Raw genomic sequence first — 20,831 nt, 5'->3', positions numbered from 1 at the left:
TCCTGCTTTTGAAACTCACCAATGGTTTACATCTTGTGGTGAACCCTCTGTATTCACTCTGGTGAAGTCTTCTCTTGATTGTTGACTTTGACACACATACACCTACATCCTGGAGAGTCTTGATCTGGCCAACTGTTCTGAAGGGGTTTTTCTTCACCAGGGAAAGAATTCTTCGGTCATCCACCACAGTTGTTTTCCGTGGTCTTCCAGGTCTTTTGGTGTTGCTGAGCTCACCAGTGCATTCTTTCTTTTTAAGAATGTTCCAAACAGTTGATTTGGCCACACCTAATGTTTTTGCTATCTCTCTGATGGGTTTGTTTTTATTTTTCAGCCTAATGATGGCTTGCTTCACTGATAGTGACAACTCTTTGGATCTCATATTGAGAGTTGACAGCAACATATTCCAAATGCAAATAGAACACTTGAAATGAACTCTGGACTTTATCTGTTCCTTCTAAATAAGATAATGAGGGAATAACACACACCTGGAATAACACACACCTGGCCATGGAACAGCTGAGCAGCCAATAGTCCCATTACTTTTGGTCCCTTAAAAAGTGGGAGGCACATATACAAACTGTTGTAATTCCTACACCGTTCACCTGATTTGTATGTAAATACCCTCAAATTAAAGCTGAAGGTCTGCAGTTAAAGCAAATCCTGTTTTTTCATTTCAAATCCATTGTGGTGGTGTATAGAGTAAAAAAAAATCAGAATTGTGTCGATGTCCCAATATTTATGGACCTGACTGTATATTTAATTTCTTCCAGGACCCAGAAGTGCACTCTGTTATTCCGAGTGTCGTCTCCTTTCACGGCAAAAACGATGTTAAGATGTTGGGGAAGAACCTTGATCACGTAACAAAGATACGTCTTCAGGGGACACTGGAATGCTACTCAGAGGAGTGAGTTTGTCATCATACAGAACTTCCTGTGGATTTCTGGCTAATTTTCTCAGTTTAGCCCATTTATGACTTTCATGCCAGTGACCTGCTGAGCACAATGGAATATAGTCCCTCCCTTACTTCCTAGTGTCCTACAGAATCCTCTCAGTGTGTGACACATCTCGTCACCATAGTGACATGATCACTGGAGCTGTGTGTGTGCAGATTGCAGGTCTTGGCCCAGACGTCAGACAGCCTGTGGTTTAACCTCCCCAGCTTGAATAAAGATGTGATGACCATCTGCGCATTGTTGCCCGATGGAAGGTGTGTTGGCTCGAAGACGGTCACCTATGGACCCCCGCCACACCCATGCCGGCCCGACAGGGGTGAAGGTTTGTTGTCACTTTCTTGACTTTGTGGATCGATCCACAGCCCTGCAGGCTTGATGTGCCGACTGAGGAATGGAGACCAAGCTGCCAATAAGACACCCTCTGGTCTCTGAGCTCTCTAAGTGGCAGTATATATTGATGAGGCACAATATTCTGCTCCCTCCTCATATCCTGTTTTTCCTACCGCTTCACAGGACCGGTGGTGTTTGGCTTTGGGGCTTTAGGTTTCCTGGTTGTGACCATTGTGCTCTGTGCGAAATGGTGTCGGACTCCCAGGTGAGACGTTTGACCTTGAAACTGAGCATGTGTGGTAATTTCCGGAAGACCTGACAGATCCTCACAGGCTTTAGTTCCTCCACGTTCATAATGTTCTCTGTTTCCTCTCAGGTTTTCCTGCTCTCTTTAATCCTGCTCAGGATTGTCACAAACGGCAAGCAGACAATGTTTCTGCGTGTGACTGGAGGGGCATTTTGGGCAAACAAAATATCTGCATTTAATGTGTGCCTGATTCAGAGAGGCTGATTCCTATAAAACCTGTTTACATAACTTGCTCACCTCTCCTGCATATATATCAGTGTCTTTTTTACTTTTGTTGTTCTATTTGCTGCTCTGACACCCAAATTTTCCAACAGGAATTAATAAGTATCTATTTGTCTTTCTATCTATCTTTTTATTTTGTGTTACTTTGTATCAAAGTGCCATTGTAACGATATAATCAATGTTATTCACTTCACCTAACAGTTGTTCTTATGTTATGGCTGATTGGTGTATATAGCAAAAATTTAACTTGTATTTATAAGTACTTGATTATAAAATATTTTTATATTAATAAAATTACTTAATTAAACTGATTTCTCAATCGTTGAGATGCTCTCAGTAGGTGAGAGGAAGCTGGCTGTGAAGGGCAACCATCTGTTGCAGTGCTCAGGGGATCAAGGGTCTTGCTCAAGGAGCTGTAGATGTGGCAAAGCTGGGCTTGAACCAGCAACCTTCTGATCACAAGCACAGAGGCTTGATCCACACACTGCCCCCTTTGAAGTTGGCCCCTGATCTTCTCTGTTGCCCCTGTGCAGACCCCTGAAGATCAGGGGCCAACTTTTAGAGGAAGCGTTCATCTTTGTTGGATTGCCGAAGTCTCGCTCCCGTAGTCAGAAGTTATTTTATCGATCGCTAGGGGCCGCTGCCGCATCACTAGTGGTTCAGGGCGTATCCAACGTACATCAGTGTCACCAAGAAAAAAAATAACACCAACTGAAATGAAATTCCAATATATGAGCTAAAATAGATATAAATAAAATAATAATTGTACTTATAAAAAATGACACACTTCCATTATATATTGGGGTCCAAATGAAGTGACACTTACCTAATGGAATGGTGTTACGGCACAGCCTTATCATTAACAGTTCGTATTGGAAATATAATTCTACACTTAACATCCATCCATCCATCCATTGTCCAAACCGCTTATCCTACTGGGTCGCGGGGGGTCCGGAGCCTATCCCGGAAGCAACGGGCACGAGGCAGGGAACAACCCCGGATGGGGGGCCAGCCCATCGCAGGGCACACTCACACACCAGTCACTCACACATGCACACCTAAGGGCAATTTAGCAAGGCCAATCAGCCTCAGCATGTCTTTGGACGGTGGGGGGAAACCGGAGTGCCCGGAGGAAACCCCACAACGACACGGGGAGAACATGCAAACTCCACACACATGAGACCCAGGCGGAGACTCGAACCCAGGTCCCAGAGGTGCGAGGCAACAGTGCTAACCACTGCACCACCATGCCGCCCCCACACTTAACATCATTCTTTATATTAATACTCAAGTTTGCTGTTAGTGTTGTTAACTCCACATTTAAGAGGGCATATTCTACTTGCATACTTTCTCTGACGTTTTGTTGTAGGTTGCTATTCCATTTATTTTCGTTTTATCACTGTCATTATTTTTTGACGTTTCCTCGTCAGCCGAGCATGTTAATATTAATAGACAGCCGCGTAACAAGGTCCTCCCGCTTGACAATAAAGGGACGCGGGACGCAGTGACAGAAAAGGAAGTTTCAGAAACTCTCCGAATGGAGGCATCTGACAGCGGTCTGTAAAGCAGTTTATCCTAAAACTGAAGCATGAGGACGGCAATCATCTTTATTTTTTTCATCGGCCTCAGCCGGTGTGACTACAATCATACGTTTGACAAACAGATCGATAACCTCGCTGTATGGAAAAGGAGCATCTACGTCGCCGTCGGAGCTCAGCTCTACCAAATGAACCGCGACTTGACGGTGGAGGAAACCAGAGACCTCTCCGGGTCGGAGCCAGGCAGAGTGAAGGTTTTAGTGGTGTTTGAAAGAAATAACACCTTAGTCACTTGTGTCACGAGAAACTGTGGATATTGCGAGGTTCTTGATTTAAACAATGTTTCTAAATTAATATATGCAGAAAACAGCTCCCTGACTCCAATTAATTATAAAGCGTCTTCTCTCTGCTTTCTGGTGGAGTTGGGGAGCGGCGCGTATCTAATGTCTGGGGTGATAGAGACAAATGAAAATGTCGGGCACTGTTTGAGAAACTTCAATAACACAATAACTCTGCGAAACACGATGCATGCACAGGACGGTGAAATATTCTCGGAGATTGCATCTGGCCGTACACCTAAGCATGACTTAAAAGCAAGCATACATTTTGTAGACGGTTTCCAACTTGGTACAGAGATTTATATATTTGTAAACGTACAATCGAACAAAAAGGTTCAACTACTTCGAATGCAAAGCAAAGGCGATAAGAGCGCAGTTTTACAATCCACCAAAAATAGGTCTCTATCGTGCTGCGACGAAAAGCCTCGATTGAAGCTCGTCTCCTCCTCTTACATTGGCGGTGATTTTCCTGGATACTGGGCAGGTGTTTTTACAGCCGGTAATACGAGCGATCAAAGAAATACAGCGCTGGCCATTTACAACATTACAAAGGTATGTGCACTGCGTTTTTTTAAATATCTGTGTTGAAGTGAAGTAAATATTTATACTATTTGTGGAGGTATTGCTGTATGTAGGGGAGTGGAATAATGTGTCGGAGTATTCAGTTACAAACTGTCAGCTACCCTTTTCTAAATGTGGCTTAAATCGTTTCGGGTATAGAATCCTCAGGATGATCTGAAGCCAGAAGCTGTGGCGTTCACACATCCCTCAATGACATCGGTGGCCGCTGTATCTTTTGGCTCATGGGTGGTTCTGTTCGTTGGGACAGCTAATGGGCAGCTGATTAAGGTAGGCTTCAAGAGCATGATACCCGCACTTTTTCACCATAATCTTCTGGCTCCATTCCTGAAGGTGACGGATAATAATCATGAGAAGATTCCAGGGGCGATTCTAGGGGGGTGGGGGCTCAGCCCCTAAGAAATACAGAACAAAATCATTAAATTGATTTAGAGTAGCAATTTTTCAGGGGGCTGAGACAAAAAAAGGATGGCTGAATCCCCCATAATTAGGATTGATCCACAATGTCATATTTGTCAAATGCTCAGCGAGTCCATTGTCTGAGTTTAGGACACATGCATAAGTGAAAGTGGCGATTGGTGGATATTCTCCAAAAACCTCTATATGAAAATAAACTTTTCTTGTGTATCTTTTGTCGGAGATCTCACTTGATGGGAACCTTAAACCCACCTGTCCAAGGGTCCTGTACCAATCTGACGATGACGTCCCCGTGTTCTACAAAATGCTTCTAGACCCAGAGGATAAAAAGCATATCTACATGGTGACGGGAAACCAGGTGTCTTCTGTCTTGTCACATTAGAGACCATCAGTTACCTTTGCTAGTTTCTGTTGACCCTTGGTGATAATTTCCACTTTGTTTTACAGCTGAGAGCAGTCAGTGTGGCTCAGTGTGACCAATACAGCAGCATGAGGGACTGCTGGTCTGCACAGGATCCTTTCTGTGGGTGGTGTGTGCCTATGAAGAGGTCTCTGTCCTTCACAATTTTAAGCTTTCCAGTAATTTATGGCAATGATTTTATCTGCGTAGTTAAGTACCTGGTTGAGGTGTACAGCAGCTGGGCACCTATTAGGACTTCAAACTCATAGTTATATGGCTAAATGTATAACATAAGAACATAAGAACTATACAAACGAGAGGAGGCCATTCGGCCCATCGAGCTCGCTTGGGGAGAACTTAACTAATAGCTCAGAGTTGTTAAAATCTTATCTAGCTCTGATTTAAAGGAACCCAAGGATTCAGCTTGCACTACGTTATCAGGAAGACTATTCCATACTCTGACTACACGCTGTGTAAAGAAGTGCTTCCTTAAATCCAGTTTGAAATGTTCTCCCGTTAATTTCCACCTATGGCCACGAGTTCTTGTATTTGAACTAATGCTGAAGTAACTATTCGGTTGAACAGCATCCAAACCTGTTAGAATCTTATAGACCTGGATCATGTCCCCCCTCAGTCTCCTTTGCTTGAGGCTGAACAGATTTAGCTCAAATAAACTTTCCTCGTATGACATTCCTCTAAGACCAGGAATCATTCTTGTGGCCCTACGCTGCACCTTTTCTAAGGCCGCTATGTCCTTTTTAAGATATGGTGACCAAACCTGTACACAATATTCTAGGTGAGGTCTCACCAAGGAATTGTATAATCTTAGCATTACCTCCCTTGACTTAAACTCCACACACCTGGAGATATACCCCAACATCCTATTGGCCTTTTTTATTGCTTCCCCGCACTGGCGAGAATGAGACATGGAAGCATCAACATACACACCAAGGTCTTTCTCATAATCAGCTACCTTTATTTCAGTAGGTCCCATAAAATACCTGTACTTTATATTTCTGCTCCCTACATGGAGTACCTTACATTTGTCTATGTTAAATTTCATCTGCCAGGTGTCAGCCCAGTCACTAATTAAATTAAGATCCCGCTGTAGCTGCTGAGCCGCTAGTTCAGTATCTGCTACACCACCCACCTTGGTGTCATCTGCAAATTTCACCAGTTTACTGTATATATTGGTGTCTATATCATTTATGTAAATTAGGAACAAAAGTGGTCCTAAAATTGAACCCTGCGGTACCCCACTATGAACGCAGGCCCACTGTGACATTGAGCCTCTTATAACTACTCGCTGCTTCCTATCCGTTAACCAGTTATCAATCCAGGTCGCTACAGTTCCTAAAATACCTGTCGCTTTGAGTTTAAGTGAGAGCCTCTTGTGGGGAACAACATCAAAAGCCTTTTGGAAATCTAAGTAGATGACATCATAGGCCTTCTTATCATCAACTCCCTGAGTAGCTTCCTCAAAAAACTCCAACAGATTTGTTAAACAGGATCTACCTCTCCTAAATCCATGCTGGCTATCCCTCAAAATGTTATTTGAGTCCAGGTAATCTACCATTTTCTCTTTGATTATAGCCTCCATTAACTTTACCAGTTATACAAGTTAGACTGATTGGCCTATAGTTTGACAAATTACTTCTATCCCCTTTTTTGAAAATGGGCGTTATGTTGGCATGCTTCCAATCAGAAGGTACCACACCTTCAGATAAGGATTTTTGAAACAGTAATGTTAAGGGTCGGCAAATAATATCCCTCATCTCTTTTAACACTATAGGTAAGATGCCATCAGGGCCCTGTGATTAATTTATTTTGAGCTTAGCTAGGCTTTGCAAAACATCAGCTTCAGTTATATATATATTAGTTATAGACGATGTTGGATTAGTAATAAGAACTGGTAAGTTACTAGTGTCCTCAACAGTGAATACCCGTGCAAAACTATCATTGAACTCATTTACTATGTCAATGTCGTTTTCAATTATAAGACCCTTACTATCCTGCAGATTAGTAATTTCAGCTTTTAGAGCTCTTTTAGAGTTAAAATACTGGAAGAAACTTTTAACGTCATCCTTAGCTTCCAATGCGATCTTCCTTTCGACATTCCTTTTAGCTCGTCTAATGTCATTTTTTAATTCAGCCTGTAGATTTAGATACTCTTGCTTTATTATGTCATCATCAGTTATTTTCCATCTCTGGAACAAAGCCCTTTTCCTCCTTACTTTATACTTTATTTCCCTATTAAACCACCTAGGTTGCAATTTCCTAGATTTATTCTTGCTGGAAACAGGTATGAAGTCCTCTTGCACTTGCAATAATGTGCTTTTAAAAAATTCCCATGCCTCTTCAACAGTTTTGTTATTTAACTCCATCCAGTTCACAGCTTCTAGTTTTAATATCATACAATTGAAGTTAGCCTTCCTAACATTATATATTTTTGATTTGGACTTTGCTCTTCAGGCACTAAACTTAACCTCAAATTTAACCATGTTATGATCGCTACTGTCAAGTGGTTCTAAAACGTCTAATTTACCAATCCTGTCCTGGTTATTAGACAAAACAAAATCAAGAATGGCATCTCCCCTGGTAGGGGTGTTAACAAACTGAGTAAAAAAACAATCCTGTACTAATTCCACCATCTCAAGTTCATTTTCAGAAGAGCCAGCAACAATGTCCCACTGCATCCCCGGTAGATTAAAATCACCCATAACTACCACATCATTTTTATTGCTCATAATCCTAATATCACTGTATAACAATCTGCTTTCCTCAGCAGCTACATTGGGTGCTCTGTAACAAACACCGACAATTAGGCTATTTGAGTTTGTAGCATCTAATTTTACCCATATAGCTTCCGTACTTTTACTTATATCAGTAAGCTCCCTTGCCTGCAAGTGTTCCTTTACATATACTGCAACACCACCTCCCTTCTTACCTATATGGTCTTTACGGAACAATGTGTAACCATCCATATTATATTCTTGTCCATCCTTATCACTCAACCACGTTTCAGTTATTGCTATAATATCATAAGAGTCTGATGAGATAAGAGCCTCTAAATCTTGAATTTTATTCCTAATACTCCTGGCGTTTAAATACAGACAACAAAGGGTAGGCCTATTACAGTGCCTACTTATAATATGATTTTTTGGGGCTTTCCGTTTCCCCCCAGTTACATACTTAACTAACCTACCTGCCCCCCCAGTCCCTAGTTTAAACATTCCTCAACTACTCTACAAATACGCCTTCCCAGTACACTGGTTCCCCTCCGGTTCAGATGCAACCCATCCGGCTTGAACAGGTCCCACCTGTTCCAGAAGGTCCTCCAGACCAAACACTCAAAACACTCCAAAAAACAATCCCAAACAATCGCTGCAGCTCAACACCACTCTCTTGCAGCAATCCCAGCAATCCTTTTAGATAACACTTGTGTTTGCCTTTAATTTTAGTTAATATTTAGTGGCCCTGACTTCATGTTGTGCTCTGACACTGACCGGAAATAGCGGCAGATGTTTTCAAATAGAGGTGTTTTTCCTCAGCTTCAGCCATCATGTCTCTCATGTATAATCATAATACACTCACCTAAAGGATTATTAGGAACACCTGTTCAGTTTCTCATTAATGCAATTATCTAATCAACCAATCACATGGCAGTTGCTTCAATGCATTTAGGGGTGTGGTCCTGGTCAAGACAATCTCCTGAACTCCAAACTAAATGTCAGAATGGGAAAGAAAGGTGATTTAAGCAATTTTGAGCGTGGCATGGTTGTTGGTGCCAGACAGGCCGGTCTGAGTATTTCACAATCTGCCCAGTTACTGGGATTTTCACGCACAACCATTTCTAGGGTTTACAAAGAATGGTCTGTAAAGGGAAAAACATCCAGTATGCGGCAGTCCTGTGGGCGAAAATGCCTTGTTGATGCTAGAGGTCAGAGGAGAATGGGCCGACTGATTCAAGCTGATAGAAGAGCAACTTTGACTGAAATAACCACTCGTTACAACCGAGGTATGCAGCAAAGCATTTGTGAAGCCACAACACGCACAACCTTGAGGTGGATGGGCTACAACAGCAGAAGACCCCACCGGGTACCACTCACCTCCACTACAAATAGGAAAAAGAGGCTACAATTTGCACGAGCTCACCAAAATTGGACAGTTGAAGACTGGAAAAATGTTGCCTGGTCTGATGAGTCTCGATTTCTGTTGAGACATTCAAATGGTAGAGTTAGAATTTGGCGTAAACAGATTGAGAACATGGATCCATCATGCCTTGTTACCACTGTGTAGGCTGGTGGTGGTGGTGTAATGGTGTGGGGGATGTTTTCTTGGCATACTTTAGGCCCCTTAGTGCCAATTGGGCATCGTTTAAATGCCACGGCCTACCTGAACATTGTTTCTGACCATGTCCATCCCTTTATGACCACCATGTACCCATCCTCTGATGGCTACTTCCAGCAGGATAATACACCATGTCACAAAGCTCGAATCATTTCAAATTGGTTTCTTGAACATGACAATGAGTTCACTGATCAGACCAGATCTCAACCCAATAGAGCATCTTTGGGATGTGGTGGAACGGGAGCTTCGTGCCCTGGATGTGCATCCCACAAATCTCCATCAACTGCAAGATGCTATCCTATCAATATGGGCCAACATTTCTAAAGAATGCTTTCAGCACCTTGTTGAATCAATGCCACGTACAATTAAGGCAGTTCTGAAGGCGAAAGGGGGTCAAACACCGTATTAGTATGGTGTTCCTAATAATCCTTTAGGTGAGTGTATATCATAATGTACTTTCTCTGAATGATCCTCAGTTTGAGTCCTCAGAAGCTAATAGCAGGCCAATGTGACCACAAAGGGACTAACCTGGCCCAGGTGTTGCTGGGAGAAATGGCATTACAGTGTAGCAGGGGTCTATACATGACTGACTGTATATACTGTAATACTTCATTATTACAATCTTTGAAATCTTGTGGGATTACCATTTCAAAAAGATGCTGTCTGCAGACATGGACAAGTATCTAGAGACTCTGGAATGTGAAACAAGAAATGAGATCTGACAAGGACAGTCTGCAAGGCTACTTCCAGTCAGGACCGTGTCTCCCCAGTAGTCCCACAGAGGCTCTTCAGTGTGTTATTGTGTGATAAATGAAATTATTTGCCTTGTGTACATCTTGCACTCCTTCTAACTCTCTTTTAAGACACATATATACAGGAGAGAGTGAAGCTTAGAATCAGACCATAGGGTCTTTGCTAACACAGACTCATTAATCTCCCATGATAATCCCGTCTTCATCTCTTGTGTTGATTACTTTTATTTTTTCATTATTCTAGGTGCATGTTTAACTCTGAATGTCCGGGAGCAACTGTAAGGTCTGTGTATAGGAGAATTACATCTTTGCAAATAGAAATTGTTTCATCTGACAAGGTAGGAAATCATAATTTATTGCTTGATAATTTCATTTATCTGTCTTATACACTTGACCAAAATTCTTGCCTTGCTAATCCAGCATTTTTCTGTATTTTTGCACTCTCTCTGAAGATCACAGTAAATGTCACCACTCCCCTGAGACTTCCAAATGGATCCTCTGTGTCTTGCTCCTTCGATGATGTGGGTTCAGATATTTGTGACAAACCAGCTTCCCCCTGTTCCTGCACATTTCCAGTTCACAATCTCCCTACAGGAGCAGAGGTGTAAAGAGTACCTGAAAACCATACTTGAGTAAGAGTACAGATACCTTACTGTATAAATTACTCCATTACAAGTTACAAGTCACCAATTCCAATAAGACTTGAGTAAAAGTCGTAAAGTATCCAATTTTAAAAGAACTTAAGTATTTTACTCGTACTGAATGTAGGCTCAAAGAACACCAAGAAATGTGGAAAACAAGGAACTATTTATTTATGAGGCTTTATTTCCTAATATAGACATTAAATTGAACACCTCAATGTTTCAAAATGGCAGAAGAAGAAAATAGAACAAAAAGTCAGTCTCAGTCAAACTCAAATGTTCAAAAAAAAGGTAAAACAATAAAAAAACTAATAAAAAAACAAATTCAGAGCTGACTTTAATGGTGTCTTAAGGGCAATTCTTAAGGGCAATTCTTAAGGGTATTTCAAGCAAAAATGGAGCACTCCTAGTAATAAAATAATGACTTGAATTACACCATGATAATTATCAATATCGTTTGATATGATCATGATAAAAATATTTTTGCTATATCGCACAGCCTTAATGGATGCTACCACAGTGGCTTTGCTAACTAGCTAATAACTAGTAACCCATAGGAAGCAAGCTGAACAGTCGTTTGAGCAGACAGTAATATCTGATGACGCACAAAGTCTTTAAGTGTCAAGTCTTGTTAACTACATGGAAGCTATATTATCAGCAAGAAGGTCTTTACCTAGTTACCATAGTTTTGGTAGTGAGTCGGCTAGATAGTCAGCTAACTGATGGAAACGTTTTACCAGCAGCAAAACAACCACAAACAACCATGCGGGTCCCACAGTAAAATCTTTGTGCAGTAATTGACAGTCAATAGTGTGTCTAGCAGAAACATTAACAAACAAAATAATAAATAATAGATAGCACTGTTATTACACTGGGATACTAAAGATTTTTAACTTAATGACATAACAGGTACTACAACGATTCCGTTCTGCGAGTTCGCTTTGGCTTCCGCTTTAAGACGTGTTGGACAAGGGCGTGGCTTTCGCGGTACGAATGGGCCGGGTTGGATGTGGGCGGGGTTGGATGTCCAACCCCGCCCTCCTGCAGGCTGCAGCCAGACATACTTGAAGAAATTAGCCGTGGTAGATAAAGATCCTGACTTGTCGCACGCAATCACAATGTAGCGAGTAACGGTAAGCGTCCGTTCAAATGTAGTGGAGTAAAGAGTACATATATTCAGTCACAAATGTAGTGGAGTAGAGAGTAAAAGTTGCTTATATTTTTGATACTCAGTACAAGTACAAAGTAGCCAAAAAAATACTTAAGTACAGTAACGAAGTCCATTTACTCAAGTACTTTACACCACTGTACAGGAGGTAGTGGTTTCACCTTATTTTTGGGTCTATATTCACTAAGAATGCTGTAATGTGTGGAATTGCTGCCTGTTTGTAGCTGTTCCAGAATTCAAGCTAATATAGTATTTAAAATCTAAATGTTAGATTTGTAAAATAAGTACTCCTTGTGTGGTTGGAGCACTCTGGAGAACCAGACTGTCAGTAAACACTGCTGTCTAAGAAAGATGCCGGAGAAGCGAAGGATATAGTAACAGGTGCCTAAAATAAGCTAATAGCTCTCACTTGCAGCAAACTCCAAGGACTCTGGCTGGCTAAATCAACTGTGATAGAAATGGATTATATGAATTATGTTTGAAAGCTGCAATGAACAATGTGCCATTTTTTACAGGCCTTAATGTTGCAGCAAGAATCACTGTAGCAGAGGAGGGAATAACAGAACATCTGGTAGTAAAGAACTGCCCGAATATTACAGAAGCGTCTTCAGTTGCCCAGTAAGTCACTGCGTCCACTGCATTCACTGTGTCCTCTAACAAAATGTGCATGTCCATGCACTCCGTAACCCCCTGTATACTCTACACAGGTGTTATGCGTGTGTCACAAGTGGTTGTACCTGGTCTAGTTCACAAACCTGTTCCTGGCCTAATGGGGAGTTACATGAAGCTCAGGCAGAGGTAAGATCCGGAGCGTCACCTAGAAATATCCAGGAGGTCAGTTTATAAGCAGAACATCCTTTGTCTTGATCCTTAATCACAGCTTATACCTGCCTTTAGCATGAAAGTCCACTCGTTTCTGTTCTCAGTAATGTTAGTCTGCCCAGGGTGGGGGGGCAGCCAGTTGAAGATGTTTTTTCTCCTTACTTGGGAGTTTTTGGTTCTGCTCCTCCCTTGTCACCTGGCTTTCTTTATTTCCTTCCTTCCTTTTTCTCATTCTGTATCACTCACTCTAATGATGTTTCATGTATAACAATACATCCATGAAAAGCACCTTGGGACGACTCTGTTGTGAAAGGCGCTATATAAAAATTAATTGAATTGAAATTGAATTGAACCTTCCCTCCAAATTAGTGATTTTCAGTTGGTGGTTCATTCTTATTCACTTTGGTGGCAGCACCTACCCACTGGATTGTGCCAAATTATTATTATTATTTTTTTTTGCTTTCGCAGGATGTCTGTAAAGACGTTGCCCCTCCTTCGAACTATTCAGTAAGTCAGTTATTTTCCTTGTCCTTCAGTAAATTTGATGTCTGTCCATCATTCATTCTCTTTTGCTCTTTGCATGAGTAGGATCATGGTTGAAATGGAACATGAGGCTGCAATTAATTCAAAATTAACCAATTTAAACTCAAGAACTAGTTAAATGACCTGAACAAATGGGTTTCAGAACCTCTAACACTGGTGCTTCAGTGAATCCCAAGATTCACCCAAAGTCGTCCTTTGCTGAAAATATGGTAGACATACCTATACATTTATGTCTTACTTTATTTTTTTCTGGGAAAGAACAAAAAGATAATAAAACATATAAAGAAATAAAATCTAAATTTTTAAGCTTTAGCTTCCTAGTGGTAAAATGGTTCATTCCATAGTTAATTTGTCGTCATGTTTTGGAATGATGTTATTAAATAGCATCTGTGAAGTGTGTTCCTGCACTCTAAGCAATGCATGCTGTTGTACAGGCGCTAGGGACAGATTACATTCTCCACTGAATCAGGTATATATTTAATTTTTTCCAGGAGCCAGACGTGCACTCTGTTATTCCGAGTGTCGTCTCCTTTCACGGCAAAAACAATGTTGAGATGTTGGGGAAGAACCTTGATCACGTAGCAAAGATACGTCTTCAGGGGACAGTGGAATGCTACTCAGAGGAGTGAGTTTGTCATCCTACAGAAATTCCTGTTGATTTCTGGCTAATTTTCTCAGTAAAGCCCATTTACGACTTTCATGAGTTACTTATTGCTTTTATTGTCATACTAGTGACAATCAGAGCACGATGGAACATAGTCCATCCCTTAGTTTCTAGAGTTTTCCAGAATCTGCTCAGTTTGTGAGACATCTCATTACCATAGTCACAGATGATCATTGACCTCTTGCCCATGGTTTGGGTGACCTTTCCCTGTGACCTTGGAGTTGTGTGTGCAGATTGTAGGTATTGGCCCAGACGGCACACAGCCTACGGTTTAACCTTCCCGGCTGGAAGGTTGATATGATGACCGTTTGCGCATTGTTGCCCGATGGAAGGTGTGTTGGCTCACAGCCAGTCATGTACAGACCCCTGCCACACTGTACTGCCATTTCTCCCAGCAACACCTGGGCCAGGTGAGTCTCCTTTGTGACCACATGGGCCTGCTATGAGTTCAGATTGTTGATTACTTTCCTCCACAGAAGCCAGCAATTTGATTAGTGGGTTTGAATGCCAATACTCACTTTCTGCCAGAAACTCCCAATGAACTCCCTCAGATGGATGGTTTGAACACTCCCCTCATGCACAGCACACTAACCCACTGAGACATGGCTGTATACTGTATGAAAATCCGACAGCCCTTCAGCTCCAGCCATGTGCAAGTGTCAGAAAAAACTATGCAGCTGGCAGCATTAAAATCGCATTCATTCTTTCTGTATTCAAGCACATATGCAGCAAGCTAAATTTCTAACTTCAGTCCTCGTTTTGGCAAAAAAATTGGTTATCATATTGATTCTGTACATGTGGAAATTCTTATATTAATTTCTGTGGAGGGGGGGATTCCATCAGCAAATCAAAACAAATGACTTATTCAGGGTTAAAAGGAATTTCACTGTGTTGTGGTTTGTTAAGTTGCTGATCATTAGTGATTGAAAGGCACTCAGGACTTCAAAAAGTGAGGCACTTTCAATCTTTCTGGCAATAGCCATATTGACGGCTGATATGAATTTTTCTGTGTCAAAACCAGTGGAGGAAGAAAGGTCACAATCTCTGGTGAAAAGCTGGATTTGGTGGATGGGATAGAGCTGTGCGGAAACGTGCACATCGGGAATTCTAGCTCCGAGGTTAGTAGCCTGCTCATCCTCAACATCCAGTCTTCTCAACACTTTACACAATGACCTCATTGGTCCCTCTCAGTGACTCAGCCTCCCCAGGTCAACACCAGTTCTAACATACATATGGTGCTCCATGTTTTAAACCTACATTTTCAGAGGTTCGAGTTCTGCACCCCACCCAACCTGGAGTCAGCACCCAATGGGAAGCTACAAGGAGAGTTAATCCTCCTGTGCCTGGCAAACGAAATAAGGGAATGTGTGCAGCTAACATACCTCCCAAATCCCGAATTCACCAGCTTCAAAGCCACACCTGTGGGTAGTGACCTGCGGATCGTCATTGCGGTAAAGACCCTGTAGGCTCCTCTGCTCTGAAGCAGAACCGTTCTTCTGTGGCATAGCTTATGATACCTGATAAATTAATGGTTTGATCACACAGATTAACATGCCGTCTAAACCTCAGTTTGATACATTATGCTGTTATGTATTTATTGAATCGCCCTGAAATCCCTTTCATCCCAAACAACTTACTTCTTATACTAAAGCTCAGGATTACAGGTCAGGCTTCGGCTGGGACTCAGACTCTCGGTGCAGGTGCTGAAACACTGATCTTCTGAGTGAACGTCTCTGCGTTTCAGAAAAAGGTGGACAAGCTGAACTTAACTGGGCTGGAGCTGAACATAACTGCCAAGGTGGACGATCAGCAGCATCAGTGTGAAGTGGAATCGATCATATTGGGTAACGACATGGCAGAGGATTCTGTGACTTGCAGAATAAGCAACCAGTCAAAGGGTAGCATTCAGTCAGTCAGGGTAAGGCGTTCTCTGTCATCCCACTTTCCAGTTGACACGTCATCTATTGGATGAGATTCATTATTTTGGTTTATATTTTTTTGGTTCAGATAGAGGTTGGGAAATTCTCAAAGCAGCTCGAAGAGCAAAATACTAATAAATATTACTGGATCCTCCTGGGTGTATTTGCTTTCATCGCTCTTATCATCACAGGTGAGTTGAATGTAGAAAAGGCCACACGTACCAGTGCCAGTCGCTTATGTCAGATGCAGAAAGCTGGGCCTGTATATTAGTGTCTGCCTCTAACAGCAGAGAACAACATGCTGACATACTGCCGGCTTGTTGGGTAAACCAAGCTGGGTATTTCACAGCTTTTTCTGTCTGTTCCTAACGAGGCCATATATGGTTCTGAATAGAGGAAGCTAATTCATTTGCTAACTGTCTTTTGTGTTTGCATGGGGCAGGTGTTTTACTGTGGGTTTACCATTTCAAAAAGAAGCTGTCTGCAGACATGGACAAGTATCTAGACACTCTGGAATGTGAAACAAGAAATGAGATCTGACAAGGACAGTCTGCAAGGCTGCTTCCAGTCAGGACCGTGTCTCCCCAGTAGTCCCACAGAGGCTCTTCAGTGTGTTATTGTGTGATAAATGTCTGCACACTCCCATTAAGCTACCTTTCATTTCAGCGACACTCCTGCTGTTTTGTCTGTGTGGAGTTCTGCGTTTACTATGTTCCCTCTGACTTTTCCTCAGGCTTTGTTGACATGCAGACTGACATTTAGTGACAACTTAACCAAATATTGCTGAGAGGCTGTGCAAGAAGGCGACATGCTGTATGACATGCAGTTAAAATGAAAGAAAATGGAGTTCCACAAGGCTGTTTGTTTCATCCTTCATTCCATCGTCTTAAAATCTTCCCTGTCCAACTTCAAAAATTGTTATAAAGTACGATTTCCATAATAATTGTAGTAACAGCAACTGCATCTGCGACCAGCATTTCAATATATCCTCCTTACTCACCCCCACGAACCACTATACAGGTGAACAGGTGACTACATTGTTATTTCCACCCGTGACAATTACCATATAGCACCAAAAAGATGTGAAACATACAAAAGACAATAAAATTAAAATGCACACATTTTATATATATGTATGGCTCCTACATTCCAGCCCCTAATTATTATATCAATAACAATTACAGCACTTCAACATGTCAAACAAGTAAAATTCATGTTGATCCATCTTCCACATCTTCTTCAAACAGAAACAAAAGAATCCTCTAGGCCAGAGGTTACTAGCACTTAGCCCAGTACAGGGTGAACTTTACCATCACCCTGTTGTAAAGTCTGTCTCAGTCCTCAAACTTATGACAGTCTAAGGCTCTTTCTCCTGAAAAAGGCAGAATGTGGTAACAGGCCTGTCTAGACAGCTGGTCTTGTGCACCCGGTACACAAGGTGTATATGATCTGGAAAGGTTTAAATAACCTGTTGCAAGGAAATGTATAATCAACTCTGAGCACTGTATCACCTGGAACAAAGTTTTGCTTCACATTTCACCATTTCTAATGTTCCTGGTATTCCTTGACCCAACATTTCCAGAAATGCTCAGCCTGAGTGTAAATGTCCTCCTTCTGGAAAACTCCAGGTGGTAAGAATGGTCAAGTCCTTAGAAGAAGTAAACATGAAAAACGATAAACAACAGAGAGAACCCCTGTGAAACCCTGAGAGGGAGGAAGTCCAGTAAAATCTAATGCCGTATGAGACTGGGGCGATTTGGAAGAGATAGGGGTTGCAGGAGACCCGCTGGGGATTGGGAAGGGGCCTTAATCCGAGCACCGTTGTAGTTCCTTCCGCGTCTGCGGTTCGGGCCATTCAGCAACGACCTGCACCTTCTCAGGATCCAACTGGATTGACCCTTCTGTTATTATGAAACCTAGGAAGGAGATGTTTAGCTTGTGGAACTCACATTTCTCAGCTTTGACATATAAGTTGTCAGACAAAAGATGCTGAAGGATCATTTGAACGTGCTGGATGTGTTACCGCTCATCTTGAACAAAAATCAAAATGTCATCTAAATAAACAAAGACAAATTTATCCAACATGTTTCGGAGGGCATCATTGATCAGATTCTGAAATACAGCCGGGGCGTTAGTTAAACCAAAGGGCATGACTGAGGACTCATAATGACCAGTGGGCATGTTAAAGGCGGTCTTCTATTCACGTAAAACACCATTACAGCAAACTGCAGGAGTGTGTCGAGAGTGTGAGCGCATCACGCACGCAGTCCTACCTCATGCTCTCCTCAGGTGCACGGTGGCCTCCTTGCTGACCCTGGCCCTGCACACCGACCTCTCCTACCTGACAGAGGTGATGCAGGACCTGCTCAGGGTCAGCAAGACCATCATGGAGAAGCTGTTAACCAACTTAAGCAAAGTCACATGCACACAGACCTCAACCCCAAGGGCATCAAGGCATAGAACACAGATAGTATGCAACAAATGGCAGAAGCTATCATGTGTGGGTTTAGATCTAGACATGATATAGAAACCAAACCCAGCAGCATGAATCATCAAAGAATATTCATAGATGCAAAGAACAAATTCAAAAGAATTTCCGTTCAGAGTGAAAATAAACGGTGCTAACCGGTGCTGTGGCTAATTACTTAAACCTCAGAATAAAAGTAGGCCATGCATATCACTTTTGTTCACATGTCCGTTCTCAAGTGGCCATGAAGGAGGACAGTATTCTGTAATCTGGATCACGTTCCATAACCGCTTAGCCAGTCCTGGGTCCTGATGAGCCTTTATTCCATGAAGCACAGGGTACAAAGCAGGGGACTCCCTGGATGGGACGCCAGTCCATCGCAGTGTGCACACACACAATCTTACATGGTGGCTTAATGGTTAGGGAAGCACACTTGTAATTGAAAGATTGCAGGTTTGAGTCCCTGACCAGCAAAGCACCACTGAGGTATCCTGAGCAAGATACCCCCCCAAGCACTGCTCCCCGGGCACTGAATTAGCTGCCCCCTGCTATCTCACATAAGGGTTAAATGCAGAGAACACATTTTGTTGTTGTGCACTGTGTGTTGTGGTGTGTCAACAATGACAATTAATCACTAAATTCTAAAAATATATAAATGGTGGCTAAACTAAGCAGTGTGATGTTCTCCTCAGAATGTCTGTGTTTATTTTCAGAAACATGAAAATTAGTTCAGTGAATCGGCTGCACTCAGTGACCTCAGTAAATATGTTAAGCGTTACTACCGTGAGGTAAACAGCAAATGTGACAGCTCTATGAGCTGGGGTTAGAAACATGTCAGAGCACACACACACAAAAACTGGAAACTACATCAGCCGAGGTTGAGGTGGGTTATAAGTTTCAGAACAGCACATACAGAGGAACGAGTGCCTTACTGCGAAGGATTCTTGTAACTGGCCGTGTTGGTAACGATGTAGCCGCACCAGTGCATGTCATGCAGGAGGATGTGGCATGTTGGGCTCGAAGTTGGGACCTTGAAGCCAAACTCTGCAAGGCCGTGTACATTTCATGCACAGCTCCGCAGGTGTATTTCAAAGGCTGCGGTTCCTTGGCCACCTCATTACTTGCTGTAATGTTGTATTATGATCTACTGTGTGTGAGCCTTCCTGTCTAGTGTGTTACCTTCCCACGTTTCCCTGCCATTGATTGTCTCTGTGATATCGTTGCTATTTGTGTGGTCCTTTTAAGGACTGATATAAATAGCAACTTCATCCATTCGTGATCCATTCCTTCCGGGTCCAATTCATCTATAGTGTACATGTGCACATGTGTGTGTCAGTTGCATCATTGATGTCAGGTCTGTGTTCCATGCCCAGGTACGATTAGCAATCACAATAGATGCATACCGTGCCTGAGTCCAACTAACCGTGCCCGGGTCCTAACCCCTTCAAGCAAGTGTACTGAGCCCGGGCATAGTACAGAGCTATCACACTAGCCAAATTGACTGGACTTTGGGGGTCAAACATGTTTGGGCATGGTACAGATCAGCTAGTGTGAGTACACTCTGAAGTGGTCAAAGTGTGCATGTGCTCATCATGAGGTCATGGCAGATTGATGCACCCGGGGACACAGTAATGGGAGATATCATGACTCAAAAAACGGAAATTGGTTTGGTGCCAGTCTGAGGTGTCAGTTTTCATACACTTAACCAGTAGCAACAACTGGAGTGTGGCGGCTATGTCACTGGGGCAATCTAACGCAGTACAGGCATAATAACTAGGGCTCCCTGTGGAGGAGTAACACTCCTCGACTGCAGAAAGCAGCCAGCACGCCTACCTTGGATTGACATTATTTTCCTCTGGTAAATAAGTATAATTGAGGTTTGTTTTTCAGTTCTTTCTGTAGGGCCTAGAGTGACACCATCATGGAGGAGGAGGCGCCATGCAGCAGATGCAGAACACCTGGACGGAGCAGATCCAGCAAAGCCAGGAGAGGACAGAAAGCCTGGTGAAGCGCATTCTGCAGAACAATGCGAGTGTGATGTCCACGCTGACGGAGGGCATCTGCAGAAGAATGTGTTATGTTGCGTGGTGACTGACTGGAGTGGTAAAAGCAGGATAAGGAGTAAACGAAATCACACACAGCACGGCAGCATGGTATTTTCAGTCTCTCTGTATTCTTCTTTTTCTTCTTCTGGGGAAGCACACATGGAGAGCAAGCCTTGCCCTCTGTCGCCACCTATTGGCGAATGTACAGAACACAACAGAATGCAAATGTGATGTCCATGTTAACTGTGAATATAAGCATAAATTTAGCTAAACACAACACTGCCCAGATGAAACAGTATTAATTTAAGACAAAACCCCTTGTGCTGAGTGACTCGCAGCGTTGAGCTGGATTCCCCAATGCGTGTCAGGATGATGC

The 20,831-nt window shown here is 42.5% G+C and overlaps 2 protein-coding genes across 3 annotated transcripts in view; both read left to right on the top strand.

Moving 5' to 3' along the window:
• Positions 1-20,831, top strand: part of plxnc1 (plexin C1) — a 50,858-nt gene that overhangs the window by 7,984 nt on the left and 22,043 nt on the right. The window lies entirely within an intron of this gene.
• LOC140588241 (plexin-C1-like) lies at positions 12,509-18,025 on the top strand. Of its 2 annotated transcripts, XM_072710039.1 has the most exons (10): positions 12,509-12,613; positions 12,703-12,793; positions 13,286-13,324; positions 13,852-13,985; positions 14,258-14,434; positions 15,046-15,142; positions 15,290-15,475; positions 15,769-15,942; positions 16,032-16,134; positions 16,386-18,025. In XM_072710039.1, the coding sequence occupies exons 5-10, from the start codon at positions 14,322-14,324 to the stop codon at positions 16,481-16,483; spliced, it is 771 nt and encodes a 256-aa protein (XP_072566140.1). In that variant the 5' UTR covers positions 12,509-12,613; positions 12,703-12,793; positions 13,286-13,324; positions 13,852-13,985; positions 14,258-14,321; the 3' UTR covers positions 16,484-18,025. The 2 variants fall into 2 exon arrangements, with proteins under 2 accessions (XP_072566140.1, XP_072566141.1); XM_072710040.1 differs by lacking the exon at positions 12,509-12,613 and having other exon boundaries at positions 12,627-12,793.

The sequence above is a fragment of the Paramormyrops kingsleyae genome, chromosome 3, assembly GCF_048594095.1.
Source record: "Paramormyrops kingsleyae isolate MSU_618 chromosome 3, PKINGS_0.4, whole genome shotgun sequence".
NCBI classification, from domain to species: Eukaryota; Metazoa; Chordata; class Actinopteri; order Osteoglossiformes; family Mormyridae; genus Paramormyrops; species Paramormyrops kingsleyae.
This window is presented reverse-complemented; position numbering and strand designations above follow the sequence as displayed.